Source organism: Chrysemys picta, chromosome 6, assembly GCF_011386835.1.
Source record: "Chrysemys picta bellii isolate R12L10 chromosome 6, ASM1138683v2, whole genome shotgun sequence".
Classification (NCBI taxonomy): domain Eukaryota; kingdom Metazoa; phylum Chordata; order Testudines; family Emydidae; genus Chrysemys; species Chrysemys picta.
Window position 1 is genome coordinate 14178222 of NC_088796.1, and position 24657 is coordinate 14202878.

The 24657-nt window shown below is 39.7% G+C and overlaps 1 protein-coding gene across 5 annotated transcripts in view; it reads right to left on the reverse strand.

The window, feature by feature from the left end:
• The window catches only part of SMAD2 (SMAD family member 2), a 77196-nt gene that overhangs the window by 50509 nt on the left and 2030 nt on the right, over positions 1-24657 (reverse strand). For all 5 annotated transcript variants that reach the window (XM_065598704.1, XM_005305422.4, XM_005305423.4 and 2 more), the window contains exon 2: positions 11179-11464. In XM_065598704.1, the coding sequence (XP_065454776.1) occupies positions 11179-11414 (236 nt within the window). In that variant the 5' untranslated portion in view covers positions 11415-11464. The remainder of the gene's footprint in view (positions 1-11178; positions 11465-24657) is intronic.

Below are 24657 nucleotides of genomic sequence, written 5' to 3' on the forward strand. Positions count from 1 at the left end.
TAAGAGTCTCGGTTCTGAGATAGAGGAAGTTTCATAAACACAACAAAACTTAAATAGCTTTGACATGCAAGGGTGCATGCAAGCTTCTTTACAGCCTTCCAAACTGCAACTGCTTAGGCTTCTTTCTAAGCATCTTCTCCCCAACAGATCCATAATGGTCACTTAAGTTCAGAATTTAAGCTTCCCGCAGATTAGAAGGCAAAATCTGATATAGGTAGGAACTCTATGCAGTCTTCAAGTGTCCACTCAGCATTTATAGATGTCACACGCTGGGGTACAATCCAGACCAGAGAAGGGTTGTGTCACCATCTGCCCTGCAACATGGGGTGCCTCTCAATGCTTTGCTGCTGTAGCTCTCAACCTGGGCTGCTCAAACAGTCAACAAGCATGCAGTTCACATTCCAAGTGTCTGTGTATAGCTGCAGCCTGCCATCATACTCCAGTGACTCTGGCTTCCACCAGCCTTGGTTGTCACTTGCAGGGTGACCCCAACACACTCCTAGTCCTGAATTTTTCCCCCAGCAAAATGTGTTGTGTTGTCCAGCCCTTTCCTGGACTGTTCAGATATTTTAAAGTCTGTTGCCCCTGTGAAGAGTCAATGTACAACAGTTTGCTACTTTAAATGGAGTTACACACAGTTCAGTTTAAAGACAACACTGGATTAGTTTTGATTCAAGCATAACAAGTTTATTTAACTACAAATAGGTTTTAAGTGAGTACAAGTATAAGGCTTTAAGCGAGTACAAGGCATTAAAGTCAGAAATGGTTACTAGAGAAATAAAGATAAGACGCCTTCTAACACAAACTAAACTTGGTTCAAAGTAAAATTCTTACTACAGGTTCCCAGCAACTGACCCAATTCTCAATTCAGGATTTGCACCCAAAGTCAAATGGCTCCTTCCTTTGTCTTCTTAGGTGAAAGACTATCTTGGGGGGGTGGGGGGGTGTTTTTGCCCTCACTTTATGGTCCAGTCACCCTTTGAAATCCATTTTCCTGAAGGTTACCCCTAGATAAAGTTAATTCCTGCTGTGAGGTTGGAGTCATGTAGTGAAAGAGGTTCCATGCTGCTCCCTAAAATGCAGATTGATCTGTTACTGCCCCCACCCCACCCCTTTGCCAAAGAATGGCCACTTGACTGGTGATTGCCTATCGACTTTGATGACACCTGATTAGAGGTCTCAGTTTGTCCTTAGTCTTTTGAGAAACAGGTTTATCCACTCCCCAGACTTGTCTGGTAACCATATATCAGTCATAGTTTCAGCTTATGTTCATAACTTTACACATGGTGAAATGTACGTACCAACATGATATTATTGACCAGGAAGGTATACATTTTCAAATGATACTGTATAAGGTATATTTTGTATAAATATTACAATAGTGTGTGGGGTGTGAATATAGGGGTGCATTCGGTCAGAGATGTCACCCAGCAACATGTAATCTACAGTGCAGTTTGGAGTGTATGTTTTCAATCAGTGTGTAATGACGCCCCCAGAGGATACTGAAAAGGTTGTTTGTGGGGGGAGAGATGTGACTAACCTGCTCCCTTTCTTATGCTTAAATTTAAAGGGAAAAGATTGTTTGAAATTCTCTTCACTGATAAAAGTGATCAGACATCAGCTGATCGTAAACCAATGCAATGGTGCCTCACCCGAATCCGGAAAAAAGCCAGAAACAGATCCAAAAAAAGTGCTCTATTCATGTCAATCAAGGCCCTGTGGATTATGTAATTCTGCAGCCATGGAAAGTGGCATATCACACACAAATACCATATAATTCAATATTTTTGCCATGTAACTGGCCATTTTGCTGCAATTGGATACCCAACGTTTTCTGTGTCCGCTTTATGTTAAAGTTCTCCAAACACCACTGCTGGCATCACTGATGTGCCTGTCTAGTCTAGCTGCAAGAACAGATTGTTGGAAGGCTCCAAAGATTCCTTCCCAAAATGCATCCTATCAGTGGACAACAATACACGAAGTCCTCATATGTCAAATTTTCCTTCTCAACAAATCTTAAATTAGGCAGAAGGTGTGTGTTAGTAGCGTCATCTAGTTGTAATGAGAGCCACTGGCTCTCCTGAATTCTTCTAAATTACTGTCTTCAGACATTTACATCAAGTCATGAATTTGTCAGGTGACGAAGTGGGTGGGAACAGAACGGATGACTGTTTTGACTTTGTTGGTCACATTAGATTTTGAAATAACCTTAACACTATCAAGATACAGGGGGTAAACTATTACCCCAGTTACAAGCCTTAGTACTTTCTGTAGACTCATTTGCACTCATGGTACCTAAACTGACATGACAATAGCACCCCTGTGACTAGAATCCAGCCTATGGGATCCCATGCCATCTGACCACTTGGCTGACGAAGCTTCCTAGTGAACTGAACACAAGAGTGCTAGAAGATGTAAAAAGAGGCACTTTAAGGCTGTAAAAGTTGTGAAGTCACTAAAACTAAGCCTGTTATAAGCATGCTTCTTCACCATAATGTGAACAAGTTGGCACTCAGAACCAGAAGTTCCTCTTCCACAAAGTTTGTTGGCTCTAACATGGCAATTCTGAATTACTTGTTTAATTGTAAAGACTATTCTTCCTTGCCAAATCCGACTCTGCCCTTGCTCATATATGAATATTTCACTAATCAGTAAGGCTACAATTTTGGCATGTTCATAGTAATCGTTAATTTTAAAAAAAAGTCTATGACCCCTGCAGCATCAGCTCCTGTGGTCCCAGCTCTGGGCATTGCAACATGGCCCACATTGTTGCAGCGCCCCTCTATTTTGGCACTTCTGCCCCTCTGTAGATGGGAGATTAGGATGGGGAGACAAAAAAAATGTGCTAAACTTGAGTAAAGCTGCAATCTAGCGCATAATGCTTTATCAGCGCATGTTCCGTACCAACTCCCTCCCCAGAGCCAAGGTGGGCTCATTCACCAGCCACACTTGTTCTGCACTAGCCTCTTCTCACCAGCCAGAATTGTCTTCTCTCCGACTGCAATGGGCCAGGGTGGGCTTGCTTGCCAGCTGTGTGTCTCTCCACTCCCTCTCCCCCAGTGCAAGGGGGGGGCTCACTCACCATCTGCATGTATATTCCTCCCCCAGACCCAGAGGGGCTCATTTGCTAGCCATGCATCTCTCCATCCACCCCTAGAGGCCAGGAGGGGCTTGTTCATCAGCTGCGTGTATTCTTCCATCCCCTCTGGTCTCACTCTCCAGCCACCCCCATCCAGAGACATGATCTTTCCCTGACTAGGGCTTCCCCCACACCTGCACTGAAATGGACTAAAGTAGTAAGGCTATGATTTTATCACACACCATCACTGCTTGCTCCAGACACTTCTCCACATGAATAGACTACGACATAGGCTCTCACTCTAGGAGTCAGCTATTAGCCAAGATGAGCAGAAATGGTGTCCCTAGCCTCTGTTTGCCAGAAGCTGGGAATGAGCGACAGGGGATAGATCACTTTATGATTACCTGTTCTGTTCATTCTTTCTGGGGCACCTGGCACTGGCCACTGTCCGAAGATACTGGGCTAGATAGACCTTTGGTCTGACCCAGTAGGGCCATTCTTATGACACTGGTTTCAAAATTACCCGTGTCACTTAAAAAGCCTTTCTGAATACCAGGAAGAAACTGCTTCTTCATAAGAATTCCATATAAAATTCATCCTCTTGCACTACACATTTGTACAGTTACTACTGTTGGTATTACATTGTGCTGTCTGACATTACTTAAAAACTGCCAAGCCCAGGCATATTTGTAAACCGAATTCTTGAAAGCAGAACATGCTTATGGATTTTAGAAAACAAAGATCACAGGTGGCAACATTTAATACCTACTGTTTCCTTAAGCTTAAAATCCCACTGATTTGTTTGGAGTATTCAGCCAGCTAACCACAAATTACTAGGTGGCTAGCATCACAAGGAACTCTGCACTTATTCAGCCTCTGCTCTAGATTACTGACCCACTTACGAAGGGCTAAGCAGCCCTGCTGCGCAATCCCAACATGCAGTCCATGAGTTGTTCTGAGAAAGCAGAAACACTTCTTGCGCTGTTTGATAGAACTTATTTTAAATTACATGAACAGCTTTTCATTGAACATTGTACGTTATAAAACACTCATATGAAGTTTATTTAGTATACAGCCACCTTGACGGACCAGACGTAAGAATTAAAATTGGTTCCGGGAGCCAGTAAGATTTGAGAAGTGTATGCAGTCTTGGGATGCTACTTGACAAAAACAAGTTATTTAAACTCAGCCAGGTCTACACTACCAAGTTAGGCCGAGGTAAGCCAATTTGCGTTGACCTAGCTGTGCACGTTTCTATACTTAAATGCGTCTCCCACCGACGTAAACATCCCCATTACACACACACAGTAAGACCACCTCCCAAAACAGCATTGAGCCAGGGTTGATGTACTGAAGTCAATGCAGCACTGGAGTACACACTGTGTTACTGATGTCAAATCTAAGAGCCCTCCAGCAGCTGTATCACAATGCCTAACTGAAATGTAAACTCCACTGCCCAGAGGTCCTGGACACCAGAAGTTCCCTCTCCCCTTTAAAGCCCACCACATTTTTTGAACGCCTTTTCCTGATTATCCAACATGGCAAGCACAGCTAGCAGCTCTTCATCGTTGTGAGCAACTGCCCAACTAACAATGCCAACCACATGTGCCAAACCAAAGCGCGTCTGGAGTAGACAGGAGAGATTCGATCTCCTCTGCCTATGGGAAGAAGAGGCTGTGCAAGCACTGCAATGGACCAGTGGTCATAGTTTTCTCCTTGTGGCCCTTGGCTTCCCTCAATCTTCATTAATTCATTAATTAAATTCCCAATTTTGATTTATATTCGTTACTTCCCCTTTCTTACATTTCACTCATTCCCCCCCTCTCCCCCTACCACACACTTCCAAAAACTGCCTTCACTTCCCCTCTAACTCCGGTCAGTTTTGTAAACAGTATGGCCTCCTTCCTCAACTGTGGTTTTTGGGGCATCGAGGTAGGTGTTATGTGGTTCCAATTATTCACATTTTTCTGAATAAAGTTCTTCCTCTCTGATCTGGCTCAATTGTTTTCAGCTTGGTGTTTTAGCACAGCCAGTTTCACGAAGTACACATGACTTTATTCTACTTGCACCTTATACATGTGATCAAGTCCTATTCACTTGTGCTTAAGATACTGTTTTATTAGACCTTGTCTTAGCAGATAAATAGTAACTGATCACAGAGTTAAAAATAAAGAATTACCCTGTGTTGGCTACAACATGTTTTGCATAAGGAAACTCATCTATAATGTTTAGAAATTCCAAAGATATTTTAGTACTGGCCACATGAGACCTTCAGCACATCACTCAAGCTGATCCCCCTCATGATCATGCAGCTTTTTCTCCGCATTACAGATCAGTGTGTAAAGAGGCAGCCATCCTATTCCCCAATTTAAAGTTGAAGATCCAGATTTCTAACTCAAATTCTGCAGAGGAGGTTGTTACAATGCACTGCATTGTAGAACTGTAACATTGTAGTGGTAGAGATCACAGAAGACAGAACAGCTGAATTCAGAATGTCAACTTTTAAAAAGAGACAGGAATTCTTATTCAGCAGTTTTAGTATAATCTTCTAGGTTTTTTTTGATTCAGACATCTAAGCAACTGCAGTGTTCTGGTACTCTAAGATGACTACATTTAGTAGGTGGGGGAGACCTGAGGTATTTCCAGTAAGGAATACACTTTCTGGGGAGTGGAGCATCCTCAGTGCCCGTAAGCCTGCAATCTTCTAGCCCCAGAAGTGAAGGGGCCACATGTACTTCACAGAACTAGAGTTTAGGAAACTAAATAGTAATAGAGAAGACTGGAATCTCTCTCTGGGTTCCAGATTCTTACTCCTAAGGTAGACAGAAGGGACCAAGCAACTATTTGCATCAGTCTTGTAATTTATTTATTTTTATGTCAGACAAGCAAAGAAGATGCTGAGTGCACGGATACTGCTTCCCAGTGAGTTTTGAGTTGATGTGCTAGGACAACAAGGAGGCACAGAGGCAGTACTCTGAAGAACAGACTTGGAACATTCTGAATATGCCAGGTATCAGCAATACAGAGATTACACTTCAGTTTGATATGACGACTGCTTAAGGGAACAAAAGATTTAAGAACACAGGAACACACTGGGTCAGACCAGCAATCCAGCTAGCCCAGTACCCTCTTTTCTGGCACTGGCCAGTGCCAGATGCATTAGAGTGCATGAATAGAAGAGGGCAATAATCAAATGATCCATCCCGTCATCCAGTCCCAGCTTCTTGCAGTCATTTGTCAATCAAGAAACACTTAACTGACAATAGATTTTGGAAAACTCCAAACTACATAAAAAGTCTTCCTAGCAGCATGTGAGCAATGGCTGCTGCCTGTAAAAACTGAGTCATGCATAGACATGTGACTTGCCCATGTGACTCCAAACTCCATTTTTGTTCTTACTGTGGAAAATTACAGCAAAGGTGTTCTTACACCTGGAGGAGACTATAAAAGGCTGATGCCTCATCTCCATCTTGTCTTCAATCCTGCTTCACACCTCTGGAGGAACTTTGCTACAAACTGAAGCTTTGAACAAAGGACTGAATGACCCATCCCAGCTGTGGATGTACTCCAGAGACTTGATTTGAACCTGCAGTTTATTCCAGCACTGCTACAAGCTTGAACCAAGAACTTTGCCATTACTGTATGTAATGGATTTCATTTAACCAATTCTAGTTCTCATCTCTCTTTTTCCTTTTATGAATAAACCTTTAGATTTTAAAGGATTGGCAACAGCATGATTTGAGGGCAAGATCTAATTTGTATATTGACCTGTGTCTGGGGCTTGGTCCTTTGGGATAGGGAGAACCTTTTTCTTTTACTGGGGTATTGGTTTTCACAACCATTCATCCCCATAATGAGTGGCACTGGTGGTGATACTGGGAAACTGGCGCGTCTAAGGGAATTGCTTGTGGTTAGCCAGTGGGGTAAAACCGAAGTCCTCTCTGTCTGGCTGGTTTAGTTTGTCTTAGAGGTGGAAAAAACACAGCGTTGGGCTGTAACTGCCCTGCTCTAAGCAATTTGTCCTGAATTGGCACGCTCAGTTGGGTCCCACCAGAACCAGCATAGTTACAGTACCCCTCATTATTTTTGTTCCCCTTCTCTGAACCTTTTTTTATTAATTATTATTATTATTATTATTATTATTATTATTATAAGAGGGGGTAACCACAACTGCATGCAGTATTCAAGATGTGGGCATACTGTCGATTTAGACAGGGACATTATATTTTCTGTCTTATCTATCCGTTTCCTAATGGTTCCTAACATTGTTAGCTTTTTTGACTGATGCAGCACATTGAGATGTTTTCATACAACTATCCACAATGACTCCAGGATCTCTTCCTTGAGTGCCAACAGCTAATTTAAAACATGATTTTGTGTATATATAGCTGGGATAATATTTTCCAAAGTGCATTACTTTGCATTTATCAACTCTGAATTTCATCCACTATTTTCTCACCCAGTTTTGGGAGATCCCTTTAACTCTTGGCAGTTTGCTTTGGACTTAACTATTTTGAGTAACTTTGTATCATCTGCAAACTTTCCCACCTCAACCTTCACCCTCTTTTCCAGATCATTTATCGTTTTATTGAAGGGCACTGGCCCAAGTACAGATCCTCAGGGGACCTTGCTATTTACCTCTCTCCATTCTGAGAAAGGAAACCGAGTAGGAATAAATGGTCCAATCTTTTAACCAGTTACAGATCCATGATAGGTCCTTCCCTCTTATCCCATGCCCGCTTACTTTGCTTAAGAGCCTTTGGTGAAAGACCTTGTCAAAGGCTTTCTGAAAGTCCAAATACACTATACCAACTGGATCACCCTTGTTCATATGTGTGTTGACACCCCCAAAAATTCTAAGATTGGTGAGGCATGATTTCCCTGTACAATAGCAGCACTGACTCTTCAACATATTGTGGTCATTTACATGTCTGATCATTCTGTTCTTTACTATAGGTTTCCACCAATTTTCCTAATACTGAAGTTACGCTTACTGGCCTGCAACTGCCAAGATTGCCTCTGGAACTGGCTTTTTTTTTTTAAATTGGATTAGTTATCCTCAAATCATCTGGTATAGAAGCAGATTTAAGTGATAACTGTGATATGTAATGTGTTAGTTCTGCAATTTCTTATTTGAGTTCCTTCAGAACTCTTGGATGAACACCATCTGGTCCTAGTGGCTTATTACTGTTTAATTTGTTCTAAAATCTCATCTAGCAACACCTCAGTCTGGGACCGCTCCTCAGATTTGTCACATAAAAAGATGGCTTGGGGGCAGAGGGGGAGGGATCTCTCCTATGTACTCTGCAGTGAAAATTGATGCAAAGAATTCATTTTGCTTCTCCCCAAAGGCCTTGTCTTCCTTGAGTGCTTCTTTAGCACCTCAGTTATCTGGTGGCCCCACTGACTGTTTAGCAGTCTTACTGCTTCTGATGTACTGTACTAAAAAAAAAAAATTGCTGTTTGTGTCTTTTACTAGTTGCTCTTCAAATTATTTTTTTTTGGCCTGCCTAATTATACCTTTAGACTTCAAGAGCCAAAGTTTGTGCTCCTTTCCGTTTTCCTCATTAGGATCTGACTTCCAATTTTTAAAGGAAGTCTTTTGGTCTCCAACAACCTCTTTTTAGCCGTAGTGGTATTTTTAGTCCTCGTGGTTTTTTTTTTTTTTTAAAGCAAAGTGTATACATGTAGTTTGAACCTCTATTACAGTATTCTTAAGACATTTCCATGCAGTTTGCAGACATTTCACTGGACAATTTCTATTTAACTGAAATCCTCATTTTTAGTCGTTCCCCCTTTTGAAGCTAAATGATTCTGTGGTGAGTTTCTTTGGTATCGTCCCCTCCCAGGATGTTAAATTTAATTACAATATGGTTGCTATTATTGACTAGTTCAGCTATCTCCACCTCTTGTGCCAGACCCCATGCTCCACTTAGGACTAACTCAAAATACTGCCTCTCCCTTTTCGTTCCAGAACTAGCTGTGCCAAGAAGCAGTCATTAATGGTGTCTAGAATCGTTCCCTGCATCCTGTCCTGAGGTGATATTTACCCAGTCAATATGGGGATAGAAATCCCACAGTATTGGGTGTTCTCCTGGAGCATTTCACAATCACCATCACCATCCTGGTCAGGTGGTCACTAGCATATTCCTACTGTTATACTCATTTACGCATGTAATTTCTAGCTAGAGAGATTCTATGGCACCATTTGATTAATTTAAGATAATCTAAAAGAAAGCAGAGTCAAATATAGCATAGTACCACTGCCCCACCAGCACAACCTACTTTGCCATTCCTATATATTTTGTACCCAGTGTTACCATTGTATTTCATTAAGCACTGACTAATTTCAGTTATAACTCTGCCACAAAGAGGGTGCACAAACACGAGAAGTTATCTGAATGGGGATGCAAGCAGAGCCTAAGGAATGCAGTGATAAATTGACATGCTACTTAAAATACTCCTCTTACATGAAAGTACATAAACCCAATGCTAGAAAATGCAAGCTAGTTCAAGAGATTTGGACAACTCAGTTTATGTTTTAAGTGTTAGGCCTTCTAGAAATCTACCAGAGGTGTCTCAAAGATTAACAATTTGGCCAAACATTGAATCCAATCTTTTATCAATGTAGACCCATATGGCATAATCAGATTTTGAAGAATCAAAGCTTTCATTTAAAAAAAAAAATTCTAGGCCTTGTGTTAGCAGAGAACTTTCCAAAAGATAACGGATTAAAAAAGAAAAATCTGTTTGCAAATTGGCAAAGGATAACAAATGCACCTTAATTGCTCCAAAGGGTGTGACTTCTACCCGAGCCTACTAAAGCCAAGCAAGAACACATGTCTACAATATATATTTCATTAGACTAGATTGCATGAGGAAGGGGATGGGAATGAAGTCCACAGAAAGTGAGTTGCTGCAGGGAAGAAAGAAGAATGGGGATAAAAATAGTAGTAGGCCTAAAACGTGAGCAAAAGGCTATGCCATACGCAACAAGGGATGTAAAAGCTATTACGACATAATGGCTATAATCTGCCCTTGAGGTGTGATAGCCATCCATTAACCATCAAAGTTCTACTGTGCACTAAGATCTGCATGCAGTTTTAAGTGTATATCCCAGCCCACGTGTCCTACAAACAGAATTCAACCTCTCAAAAACAGGAGCAACACTCTTGCTTAAGCAGTTCCTTAGTCTTAATATAGGTCCCATGTGCCTAGAGAGAGTTCCCATTTCATAAGATCCTGTAGTAAGTTTTTCAGAGCAAGAAAAACAAGGCACCCGTGAAGTGCTCCCATATTGACTTTCCGAAAAGAGTTTAATGAAAATAATGCACATGCCTCAGTGGTATTATGCATAATATGGATCTACAGTAGGCCAGACTAATATCCACAATAAAGTACGATCCTTTCACACAGGAGCTGCTATGAATAAAGTTGAGAAAGTCAAAAAGGAAAAAATGCAAGTAATTCACCTATATATCAATATAAAGCACAAGAGATGTACTCCAAGTTAATAGGAATTGCTTTCATTAACTGGTAACAAAGAATAAGTACACAATAAGTTTTCTCACAGCAAAATGCCTCAGGGCATCTGAGATTTCCCATCCAAGAGGGGGTGGGGGTGCTGCAGATTGTACAACTGACATGAGTTTACCATACACCTAAAGATGACCTTTACATACAATTAGCTGACTGAAGTGTTGACCAAGGAAAAACAAAATCAATTTTACACTGGAAGTGCAGGTTCTGTAGGCCCTTCCAGGGCTGTTAACTGAAAGAATCAAAGAAAATGCTACAAAGTAACAGCTCCCAGAACCATTCTGCATAAGTGGGGATCAAGATAGTAATTTTAATTGGCATGTCTTAAAAAATTTGTCCTATTGAAGATTTAGAGACTTTATGAAGAACATTGTTCAACTGTAAATATTAAAATAAGCACTGCAAGATCATGTTAAGCTACTAGTTTTCAAAGAAAAAAGTTAAATATTTTGAAGCATGTTACTTACACAGTTAATGTTCGGTAGGGATGATTTAAAATAGGTGTCTAATCAGCCACTCGTTAAATAGTTTGAAATGATTTCAAACCAGACTGCACTTACCTTGGTATTGTAACACATTTTGTATTGCAGTTCTGAGTGGTGATTGCTTTCTCAAGCTCATCTAGTTGTCCTGTTTTCTTGAGCTTCTTGACCAAGCTTTTCACTGCCTTCTCACACCATTTTTCCTCCTGACCATTCTGCTCACCACCACCAGCCCCTCCAGAACCACCAGCTGATTTCTTCCACCCCAGCAGCCTCTTCACAACTGGTGGCGTGAATGGCAATATGGATGACATGTTCTCCAAAACAGCACTCTGTGTCCAATAAGTTAGCTGCCCTATCCAATCTAGGGAAAGAAAGAATGACACATTAGCACCTAGTTTTTAGTGGGGCAGATGTCTTGGTAAGACTCTTTACCCCCAGATGCAGCAGAACTTGGGGACATTCTAGAATGCCTAGTCCAACAAATGAAGTGTTTGTTTTTTAACTAGAAGACAGCATTAACTTTCTATGTTAGCTTCACAGACTAGATTCCAGTCAGGTACAAGTTTTCCCTTTTTCCAATATGCAAGCGGTAGCAAACCATCCATCCTCTCCCTCCAAATCCACACCACGTACCTATGGCATTCTTATACTGTATTGTGAAAGTTCTAAAAGTCACAATACACACTACACACCTGTTCTCAGCTGTTTAAATGAAGGCAAGGGATTTAAACAGAAAAATGTCTTGTTCTATAACTTGCCTGTGACTAGTGCAGAAATCAGTTTGTTTTTGCATCAGATAGTTTTCCGCTTGTGATACCACTTGTTGATAAATTATTAAAAAAATTTAATCCACTCATTTTACAGGTAGCAGTTCAATAATACAATGGAGTTTTAAAAGAGTGACTCATCTAGATGCTACTAAGAGGATATAGTACAGGATAATCCTCCAAACTGAGCAGATTATACAAACCCAGTTCATTTGTTCACTTTAAAATTTTGATAAATTTGAAGTAAGATATATAGACCAAGGTACACATTTTGTCCAGCTTGGAGTAAGATGTCACTTACTTAATTCATGACTGGGACATGTCACGATCATTGTTGCATAGAAGAAGTCTGCCAACTTTTTAGCTAGCCATTTGCTGCCATACCAGAATATTTAAATGGCTACCAAATTTTATTTGCACAAGGGATGCAATCAATTTGAAGTCACTTTTTTTTAAACTGACTTCTAAGGGGGTGGTATACTATTGGTTTTCTGCAAGCTATTTGAAGTGTGTAAACATTGGCAATGAAGTCTTCCAAAATTCAGTAAGAATATCAAGAACTTTATTTGTATTTAATCCAAGCTTTTGTCCACTGGTGCTTGCAACAGAAGTAGTTAGATCTATCTTTGCATCATACGGTCTTTCATCTGATATCCACTATCAGTTCAAAAAGAAGTCAACAGGATGTCTGTGGGTTTATATAGCTGCAAGCCTGGAAAGGACACTGAAATGCATGCCTTACTTAGAAGTCACCCTGCCTGGTGCTGTTTGACTATTCTGTATCTGATTTAACTATTGTAAAGAATTCTTAATTTCTATTAATGTTTAGTAATTTGGGATAATCCATATAAATTCAGAACCAACTACACAGTTTGGGGGAAGACAGACAAGTGTTGTGACTTGCCTAAGAACAGCAGTGTCGTGAATAAATCATGGGACTGGAAAGTCAGAAACTATAGGCTCTAATTGTATCTCCAGCAGGGACTTCTTGTTTGAATTTCAGCAAACCACTTAACTGCCAAGCCTCAGTTCCCTCACCTGTAATATTTCCTTACTTCACAGAGAGCTGTGGGACTTCAGCATTTCCTCCTGGCTCCCAAACCTAAAATCAGTCCACTAAATCAGAGTTTTTAAGATAATCTACATCCCCAACCAGTGCCTCCATGCACACCCCACTCCACTTATATTAAAGGAAAATGGATTTTACTTAAATGGAGATTTCTCCCATGTGAGCCAACAACCATATTAGTTTGATTTCATATGCTTCAATATGAAAGCTTCACATTTCAAATTTTAAAAAAAATGAGTTTACAGGGATACAAAGAACTGTTGCTTTCACTGAACATGCTTTTTTTTTTATTAAGTTATAATTTTTGAACACTGTTATACTTGGTGAATATTCACCAGGATCAATTTCCCAACACTTAAAATATAAATTACAATCTTAGTTACACGGGTATCATTGACTAACTCCACTGACTTCACTGGAGGAAAACAGATTTATTTGAGAACCCTGTCTTCAAATTTTGGCTTGTACACACTGAGCTCTGTATAAGAAAGGTATATATGAAGATGGAGAACATTTCCTCTGTCCTTCCATTAGCCTACTCTTGATTTGAAATTAATTCATTAATGCATTAATTTTGCAGTGCTATCTTCTCCATGTATTACGGTAAAATAAAGCCATTACTGGAGCTAGGTTTCCAGTTGAGAGTCCAGAAGACTGAATTCATCATCTGCTATTTAAAACACACACACATAAAATAGGGCACTTAGTTTGGCCTTCTTTATATTTCACATAAGAACAGCTACACTTGATCAGCCCCATGGTCCATCTTGTCCGAGAGTGGCCACAACCAGATGCTTCAGAAAAGGTACAAGAAATCTAAATCAGCAGATGATGGATAATCTGATTCCCATGACGGTCTGATCCTAATCATTAACATGGTCAAACTCTGAAGCATGAGGTTTTATCTCCCTTTCAAAATTTTAACTAGCTACAAACAACATTCAAATAAGGCTCCAATCTCTCCAACTCTTGCCAAGTTCTTGGCCTGGACGTTCTGCAGCAGTGAGTTCCAGTGAACTTACCCATTTTATGAAATTATTTCCTTTGATCATTTTTAAATTTGCCACCTGTCAGCAGCATGAATAAAAGCCTATGGTTATTTCACTGACCTGTTTATTTGAAACAAATACAGGCTTATTTTTAAAAATAAACCCATTTAAAATTAAATAGGAAACTGACAACCCATGTTAAGGCCTACATTTATTAGACTAATAATTTAAAATAAATAATATTGAGCAATACATGTTTGCTGCTGAAGTTTTAAAGAAAGTCAAACCACGGAATTGCTGGGAGTCATAGGCTAAAAACCAGGAACCAGAGTTAGTGGAAGTACTAACGCAGCTTTTTTGACAGCTATAGATTCTGCTGCAGGTGCCAAGAGAATCTCTTCAGTTCAGTTTATTCAACTAGTTCAATTCAGTGACTAGTTCATTCAAAGTTAAGAAATTAATAGGGTGCTTAAAAGACAGGAAATCTTGTTTTCCTCTTCCAACATGTGCATAAAAAGTAGGTACGAAGATAAGATCTACAAGTTTTCTAAAATCTTGATGAATATGACCAACAGAAACAATCTGTTCAATTCATTAACTACTTCCTTTGTTTCCTCAGTTAGCTAGCTATGCAAACCATTGTTCTGATAGATAATGTTTAGCTGGCACATTTTTATTTAGGAAGAGTTTTAAAGTACTCTTCCCATGTATTTGAGTGTTTATTTCAATCCAACTAGATAGTGACACAAACTACAATAAAAATCCATCATTCACCATTTAACAAATAAATTTAAAAAGTTAAGAATCTGAATAAAAGTAAACTAAGCTATACAATATATGAATGAGTATTGTCCTGGTTACCCAAAAGAAGCATCAAATTTAGCATAAAGGCTGTATTTAGTTGCAAATCAAATACCTTTTTGGTTACTCATCAGTGAGAATCAACCTCTCTTTAGGGAAAAACAATACACATGCAAAATAAGACTGAAATCAATGATTTACATCAAGGTTTTCTGCTTGCTGATTTAAATCACAATTAAAATCGCCAATTTTAATTGCTTTGATTTAAACCAATGTACCCTACCTTTCAAGGTACTGAATGTTCCCTTGCTCTTGTGTTACAAGACAGTGTGCAAACAACCTACCTTCAATTCACTATCTTACATTCTCTTATTTGCCTCTAAGGTAACAATCCATCTCTTCTTAAGAGAGTTTTACATGCCCCTAATCATTCTTGTTGCTCTTCTCTAATTTTGAAAGATCCTTTTTGAGATGGGTAACCAATATAGCACAGTGGTCTCCATCAGGACATGCCATTGTAAATCAATGCTACCTGAGACTTTGTATTCTCCTTCCCATTCTTTATTCATCCTTATATTTTTTTTTTTGGGGGGGGGGGGGGGGGGTTGGAAGACAGCTGCACATTTAGCTTATACCTTCACTCTCTGCCACATGACAGTTCCCTTTGCTGAGTCTTTCATTGACTTAGAACTGTTTTGTGCTTGAGTACAATTTTTACTTGGTATTTATCAACATTAAGCTTATCATACTCCTTTATCCACTTTGCTATGTCCAAGAAAGGATCAGACAGAATTTTCCTTTGCAGAATGGTTAAGATCTAACCGATATCCTAACAGGATATTCTAGCTCTAGCCTGTGTTTAATTATAGTTTCAAACAGTTAATCAGGTACAGGTGAAAGCTCACTGGTCAGGGCCTAATTTTAAATACAAGTACATTTGCTACCCTCAAGTCTCAACAGTAGCTGATTTTGAATGCGATGGCAACTGGCTTTGAGAGTGGCCACATTCGGAGAAAGAAAAGAAAGAAAGAAAAGCTTTTCTAGAAAGTATCAGTTTGTACTGTGAAGGCTCTCTCTCTCTGAAAAGAACAGAAAAGCTTCCGAATTTTAACACTGCAGAATGCCAAAACTCATGACACCCTCTTAAATTTTTGGGATGCTTAATTTTCCTAAGATAGCTTCTTGCTCCTAGCCATTGTTATATTACTACATCAGAGCTTAGTTGTGTTTCAGCAAAACAGTGTCTACTTACAGGTTATTTCACCTGTGACCTACACATTTGTCATGCAGAGCACAGAGAAATGTGACAAGAGTAGGGCAGGAGTGTTGATTTAAAAAAAAAAATCAAGATCTGTTTTGAAATTGTCAAGTCTCTTTTGAATATGCTGAATTAGCTTTATTTGTAAAGCTACACTCTCCCCCGAAAATCAGATACACCACAAAGCAGAGGCTATTAAAACATGAAGTCTGACTGCACAGATGTTAACGCTGATGGGAGGGGGTGCACACGAGGAACTGGCAGTAAAGAAAAAAGTGTATTTGCCACCATCAAAACGGCTGAAAGAAGTCTGCAAGCTTAAAAATAAAAAAGCTACCTTTAGGCTGAGGCCAAGCATGGAAGCTTTCAGAAGCTTTCCCTCTGATGCTAAAAAGTTCTGAGGAATTGAAAATATGGTTATCAAAAGAAGTTTTGCAAATTCTGAAACAGTGCCATCAGATTCTGATCCAGACCTCTTTACCTACATCTTTGTCACATTATCCAAAAGTTATCCAAACAGGAATTAATGTTGTAACTCACCTTAATGTGCACCAAGCAAAAAGCCACAAGTGAAGAATTGCACAATTGTGGCTGGAAAACTGATGCAAACAAAGTAACAATATGGATGCTGATCCCATGCTGTGCTGATGAACTACTCCAGCAAAAGCTCAACTAAGTTTTATTCTGTTCTCTTTTCCATTCCTTCATAGGGAGTTCATATGGCTTTATTCTAGACCACTGCCACTTCACTATTTGCCCTGTTTAGCACTCTCAACTCACAGACATCATAATGTTTACTATGCCAATGATTCAAGTCTATTACAATCCCAACCCACTGCCAATGAGCCAGTCCCATGTCAGCCCAACATCTTCTTGAAGTCCTGGTGTCAGCTTAATATGGTTAAAAATGGAACTTCTGACTTTTCCTCGTAATACATCCTCATTCTATACAGTCACTGTTGATGTCAACCTTTGTCACTTGCTCATGATCTAGGCATCATCTTCAACTACTCTCCCCTCCCCCCCCTTAGAGTGTCATGCTCCACATCCTACCCCCATGTCTAAAAAGCTTTATACAGCTTCTCTCCAAAGTGTCTAGAATCTCACCTATGTCCACACACCTAAAACTCAACCATTTCCCATACTGTTAGTTGCAAATTCAACCAATGGCCTGCATAATACCTCACACCTCCTATTCCATTCTAAGAAATGCAACTAAAAACTGCCTCAGCCCCCTGTCCCGCCAGCAACTCCCTTTTCCACCAAATCAAGCTCAAGCCTGTGGAGCCTGTCTTCAAGGCCCAACAGTTTATCTCCCACTCATTTGTTCTTATTCCATTGTCTATCCCTTGCTCCCATCATTACATCCTCAAAGTTTGTCCTCTTCTGACATAACTATCTACACTCTGACACACTAGCGCAACACATTGAACACCCTCCCTATAATGAGGCATCAAATCACTAGATGCACTTCTGAAACATGCACAACAAAATTACTGAATTAACATTGCCCTGTACTTAGCCAATTAGGAATAAGCAACTTACATTAACTATTTTGTTCCCCTCCACATCCTTTGCACCTTGTGTCTCAGACTGCAATTTCTGTTGTGCCTCACAGTATGTCTACACAGCAAAGTAAACCCCACAGTGCTGAGTCTCAGAGCCTGAGGCCAACTGACTTAGGGGGCTTTGGTTGCAGGGCTAAAAAGACAGCCATGTAGACATTTGGGTTCAGCCTGAAGCCCAGGCTCTGAGACTCTTCCCCCTCATGGGTTTCACAGTCCATGCTCCAGCCTGAGCCTGAAGGTCTACAGGGCTATTTTTAGCCCCACAGTCTGAGCCCTGTGAGCCCAAGTCAACTGACTCAGGGTTTCAGGTAGCTGAAGTTGCGTAACTTAGATCTAACACCGCACCCCTGTGTAGACCAGACCTAAGGGTACGAGACCATCCTGCTGTGTAGGCAGGACCTAGCACTCTACGCATGCATTTGTAATAGCAAGCGCTCCGCAAGGCTATGTGCTGTAAAACCAGGTTACCAGGAGAATTATCCATCTTTAATGTGGAGTTGAAATAACTCCAGTTTTATCTAGCTGCAAATATATTTCTGCTGTCTGATGTGCACATGAATTAACAGTGCAGACTAAAAGCTAATAATTGTGGTACTTCTAAGTCACAATTTTGAAGTCAAGTTTGCTATTCTAAACCTTAATTTACTTCATTCTGCTGCAGTACCTTTGCACAAGCGTTAAAGATAAGCCAATGATCCTGGAAACAACCAAGCATAGAAGATAAAGAGGGACCCTTACAGCTGACATGCAAGAGACTAAAATCATGAGGACAAAGGCTGTACCTTCTTGAATGTCTGGAAAATCTGTTTACAGTAGCACTAGTGATGTTCTAGAAACAAAAGCACTTTGTTCATGATGTACAAGGTTTGAAAACATTTCAGATCACAAGTCTGCTTGCTCATCTTAAAAAGATTAAATAAAATCTTATCTTCCCTAGTTTTACTGGAAGATTTACTGTAATTCTAAGGAATCTGGTTTGTGAGCACTCTTTAGCTACAGCTATACTAGAGAGTTTACAGCGGCAGAGCTGGAGCAATGCAGCTGTGCCACTGTAAACGCTCTAATGAAGTTAGTGGTTCTCAACCAGGGGTATGGATCCTCCTGGATGTACGCAAAGGTCTTTGAGGGGGTACATCAACTCATCTAGATATTTGTCTAGTTTTACAATAGGCTACAGAAAAAGCACTAGCGAAGTCAGTACAACTAAAATTTCATACAATGACATGTTTATACTGCTTTATATACTATTGCAAGTACAATATTTAAATTCTAATTGATTTGTTTTATAATTATATGATAAAAATGAGAAAGTTGGCAATTTTTCAGTAATAGTGTGCTGTGACTCTTTTGTATTTCATAAGCAAGTAGTTTTTAAGTGAGGTGAAACTTGGGGGTACACAAGACAAATTGGACTCCTGAAAGGGGTACAGTAGTCTGGAAAGGTTGAGAGCCATTGGTGTAATGTAACCGCTCTAAGCCAACTTAACTACTCCAGCTCCACGAGTAGCAGTAACTATGTCAGTGGGAGAAGCTCTCCCTCCAATATAGCATTGTCTACACCAGCACTTAGGACAATGTAATATAAGCTATACAATAATAAGTACCAGTGTAGACATACCCTTAGATAAGAAAGCAAGGGTGTTGAGCACCTCCAGAAACAAATCTCTCTGAAGACTCATTGTGCAGTTCAAAAGAGACTTAGAGACTAAGAGTCCATTTTCCTCAGATTTCACTTCTCATCTCTTGTGATGTCATATGATCAGCCTTTTATAGAAGGCCACAATAGACAATGCCTCACTTTCTAATGTTATAAGTAGGCTTTTCAAGTTTTAGGCCTCTTTCAATTAATATGAAACAGGGGGGTAGACAGGAGGAGCAGCTCCCCTGTCTCCTTCATAGGTCAACTTTAATATTAATTCAGTACAATGTGACATTTAAATAATTGACTGAAGCTTAATATGACAATAGCTTAAAAAGACAATAGTTAATCCTTTAGTTAGCTTACATAATACTGAAAGTTGAGGCTTTAATAGGGCATTCAACAAAGGAAAATGTTTACAATTTATCTTATGTAAGGTTTCAGGGTAGCAGCCGTGTTAGTCTGTATCCTCAAAAAGAACAGGAGTACTTGTGCCACCTTAGAGACTAACAAATTTATTAGAGCATAAGCTTTCGTGGGCTACAACCCACTTCTTCGGATGCATAAGAAGAAGTGGGTTGTAGCCCACGAAAGCTTATGCTCTAATAAATTTGTTAGTCTCTAAGGTGCCACAAGTACTCCTGTTCTTTTATCTTATGTTACAGTATTAAGAGTGAGAAGCTTGCAAAAAGTAAACAGTGATAATCTGATTTTTTTTTTCTTCAATCTTACCTTAAAGAAGAATCATTTAAGCAGAACACTGATTTCCAAGTTCATAGAACCATGTTTGTATTGCAAACATGGAAGATATTTTGTTAAATTTAAAATTTATGAAAGTTTTTCCATTCACCTTAGATTGCAAAAAACTGGAATTTTGCACCAACTAACTGAAGTGAAAGGAGCCTCTAATCTGATGACACTCTGCACTTGCCTACCAATCTAATGTTAATAGCTGAATACCAGAGAAAAACAATTCAGCCCTAGAGCCAGATAATTCACGTCTATCTTTCCCCACTACTTCTGGAATTCTGGGACGCTAATTAGCATATGCAATAAAGGGAGAGGTGAAGTGGGCATGATCTAATACAACACTGGATTCATGACATGGGACAAACTCAGCCTGCCTCCTTCTAGTGCTGCTGCATAGCTTCTGAACAGCAACTGCACATGCAAGAACAGATTGATGTACTAAGCAAGAGCCTCAGCTCTCTCCTGGCCCTCTCCCCCACACGGTCTTGGGCAGGTGGAACAGTTTCACACCCTCCCCTCCCCACTGCAGGGGGGGGGGGGAGAATCCAGCCTGCTGAGCAATGGCCTCAGTTCCAGTCCCAGTCCAGCTCTTCAGCCAATTAGGCCAGCAGTGGGGAATGGCTCTAAAGCTGCTCGCCTCCCAACAAGCTCCATCTGGTCAGTTAACTGGTCCCAAGCTCCATCTGGCTAGCTAATGGGCCAGTGCCACAAGTGGCAGAGCCAAGGACCCTCCTCAGCTTTCATATCAGCTGCTGAAGCTTAAGGCAGACCCCTCCTGCTCTTAAGACAGTTTTACTTAAGGGTAACTTTAAAGGTGTGATTCTGCAAGTACCACCAATTTAAATACCCACTGTTTAAAAGTAAGTTTTGCATTCTTATACAAAGGAACATTAACAATACCTCCCAAAATACTTATAATTAGAAACACTGTACTTTTGTAGCTCCTGTGAAAGTCTCAAAGCACATTCCCCATCTTCTGTTAAGCAAACTGTCCAGTTGGATCACATCTTAAGTGACTTACCAAGGCTACAAAGCAAATTCACTCTTGAGGATGCATGAATGTCATCCCTGTAGACTCCCTAGCACCATGGGATGCAATTCTACTTGGCGCCTCAGGATACCACTGTAAGAAGTCAATCCCAACCCTGTTGCTATGTCACACTTTAACCTATTCTCCTATCATAAAGACATTAATATCTCCATCTACCCTGACACACTGCAAGCTTATGTATATGTACATGCCTCTGAAGCCTCAAAAAAAGTGTTTGAAAGTTAGAACTCTGCATAGAGTGATGACTTTAAGAGCCAACAGTGCCACATCATTGCTTTTTTTAAGAATAAGACAGCCTGTTTTCCTTATCACTCATTTCATGAAACAAATGAGAAAGTCTTATAAAGCTTAATATACTTAGAATGAAGGTACTAGGAGAAACTCAAGTGCTTACCATGAATTATGAAAGTTTTTAGAAGCCAGATCTTTTCCTTCAAATACTACGGGCCATTACAAGTTAAAGTATTAGAGACACAAGCCTAACTTTTTTCCTTTGTTGTTTTATTAGCTATATTGTCAACTCTTATGGGGAGTTAGAGTTGAAAGATAGGATTAACTATTAGGAATTTTAATGTATTGATAGAATTGACCATTTTTATGTGGCATTAAAAATTAGAGGCAGGAGAAAGGAGAAGAGTCACTTTTAGTGATCTTAGGCCAGGTCTACACTATAAAATTAGGTTGTTTAACTACATCGGTCAGGGGTGTGAAAAATCCGAGCAGCACTGTTAAGCCAACCTAAATCCCTGTGTAGAGAGCGCTAGATTGATGGAAGAATTCTTCCATTAACTAACTACCACCTCTCAGGGAGCTGGATTACCTACGCCAGCAGGAGAGCTCCTTGCATTGAAGTAGGTAGAGTCTACACTGTAGTGGTGCAGTAGCAGTGCTTTAAGTATAGACATACCCTTAGTAATATGACTAACGGAGCAGAAGTATTTTAGCAACCTAGGTAAAGTTACAAAGAGGGCAATTATCAAGGATTCCACTTCACTTAATTCATCACTTCATCTGTTTTAAGTTGCTCACTGCATGTATACCCAAATACTCTAAGTTTTTCAGAATTTCATTGTTTGCTATCAAAGCTAAATAAATAGAGAGAGAGAGAGCGCGAGCGCGCATGCACATTTGAAACCATAACTCTATTTCTGCTGAAATGTGTGTGTGTGTCCACACTTCAGCAGAAGAAGAGTTATGGTTCCAAATGCTATGGCAATTATGCAAGTAGTTTTCATATTTGCTCTGCCTGTTACATGGCGGCTTTTATGCATTCTATTCAAACCTCAGTTTGACTACTAAAAATACACTGATGTGCATGTTTAACAGAGAAACATGTTTAAAATGGCCACTAGAAGTAACAACAAAAGAAATCAAGAGTGAAGAAAAGTCTGCTAAGCTATATAAATTATAGAATATATAAATATTCTACTATAAAATATAAACCAGTAGAATGAGGACAACTAGTAGGCAGGGGTCATTGAAATCCCCCCTCAATGCAGACTGTAATACAAAAAAAATAATAATAATAAACTACCTAATTCTTCATACAAGTCAAGCAAAGTCTGCCAACATAATGCAGTAACAGAAGGATATAACAGATAAAATAATGAAGCTTATGGTTTATCTTATAAAAGTGAACAAATCTCCCCCGCACCAACACACACACTGTCCTGAAGTGATAGTCTTCAGTCATTATTTATATAGTTGAGATCTGTTGATGAAACAGAAGTTCCAACCTAAGCTGCTCAGATAGCAAGAAATCACACCCTTAACTGCTCTCTTGTAGTGCACAGTATAATTAGTGCTATTGTCAGTTATCCATAAACCATAGTAAAATGTCAAGAGGAATGAAACCTGAGCCTACGTAGTGCACTTTCTACAAGGACATTTCAAAGAAACCAGTTGTTTTCAACTTTCAGAATTATTACCTGCACTCCCTCCATTTCTTCTAGCCCAGGCAGTACTGAACACAGGACTGTCTGTACCCTGTGTTCTACTACAAAAACTACTAATCCCATCGCATGACCTGCAGCAATTCAGTTTAACAAATTAACAGTTACAAATATTTTGGCAAAGTAAGCTTAGGTATTGTTTGCCTCTCATCACAGTTCACAAGCAGTTTGTGGCTTTATGATAAAAAAAGTCATTACATCCAATTTGAAAAGCAGAATTTACAGCTCACTTAGTAAGTCAGTCTCATAAATGGACGCTTTCAATTACAGAAAATTTACACACACAGCCCATTAACACAGTGTTAATACTTTTACAATAACTAAAGTTTCATCATGTACTGTTCTTTATTGAGACAGAATCTGGAATTCTCTTCTCCCTCTCCAAATTCCTTACCCTTCAGACTTGTTGCAAGGTTTGTTCTCTTAAGCTTTTTGGGGGGGGGGGGAGGGAGGGAGATGGGAAGAGTTTACATCTCTCAAGCTTTCAGCAATACTGAGCATTTACAAGCCCCAATTAAACTCAATGGTAACTACAGGTGCTCAGCACTTTGGAAAGTGCAAGTTGACATAAGATGGTTGAGAAGGATCCAGGAGGGCCTTTAGTTTGGAAATTCTCATTGTATGAACAAATTAAAATCAACAAGGGGGGGGAGAGAGAAGAGAAAGAGGTCAATTTAGACAGGAACTAAACCCTTAAAAAGGGTAAGCCTTTTCAATTACCATTTGACCTTCTAAACCTCACTAGAGTTGACTATTTCTACTGTAAGTTTGACATGACATAGAATATCCACAATTCTAGTCTTCGCTATCAAAAGAACTCTGAAATTCTGCACACTATTTTTGCTAATCTACGCTTCTGAGTCTGAACTGTATGGGGCTTCAAAAAGGAAATCCAGTGCAGTGGTAAGCTACCACATCTTCCAATACATTGTTAAACATCAATTTGAAATTCCTGTAATTGGGTTTAAATAATCAAATTATTTAAGAATTGAGTCTCATTGAGGGTTAATACCATATTACACCTTTGCTTTTTTGTGTGTGGGGGGGGAAGAGTTAGGAGTGTGGACTATAAGCTGGTTTGGTTTTTTTGTTTGTGGTGGGGGGAGCAAGAACTTCACTTCTACACTCTCTCTTACTATAGAAAGAAGAACAGGAGTACTTGTGGCACCTTAGAGACTAACAAATTTATTAGAGCATAAGCTTTCGTGGACTACAGCCCACTTCTTCGGATGCATATAGAATGGAACATATATTGAGGAGATATATATACACACATACAGAGAGCATAAACAGGTGGGAGTTGTCTTACCAACTCAGAGAGGCCAATTAATTAAGAGAAAAAAAAAAACTTTTGAAGTGATAATCAAGCTAGCCCAGTACAGACAGTTTGATAAGAAGAGTTAACCTCATGATAAAAGTTAACATCACAACAGCAATCTTAGCAATTTAAGACTATAACTAGAGTAATGTATCAAACTGATTTTTACCTCCCTTGATACTTGAAAGACCGTTAATAATTTTGTGGAAGCAACAAGTTAAGATATCCCTGAAGAGCAAAATATAATCCTCTTTTTCTAATGCCAGAGAAAGAACAAAAATATCTATGAAGGAAAGTCTACAAATCATTTCAAACGGGAATCTTATCTGATTGAAAGGGCCCCTTTCTCTCAGCTACAGGAACCTGATCAGTTTGGGGTGAAAAATGAGTGG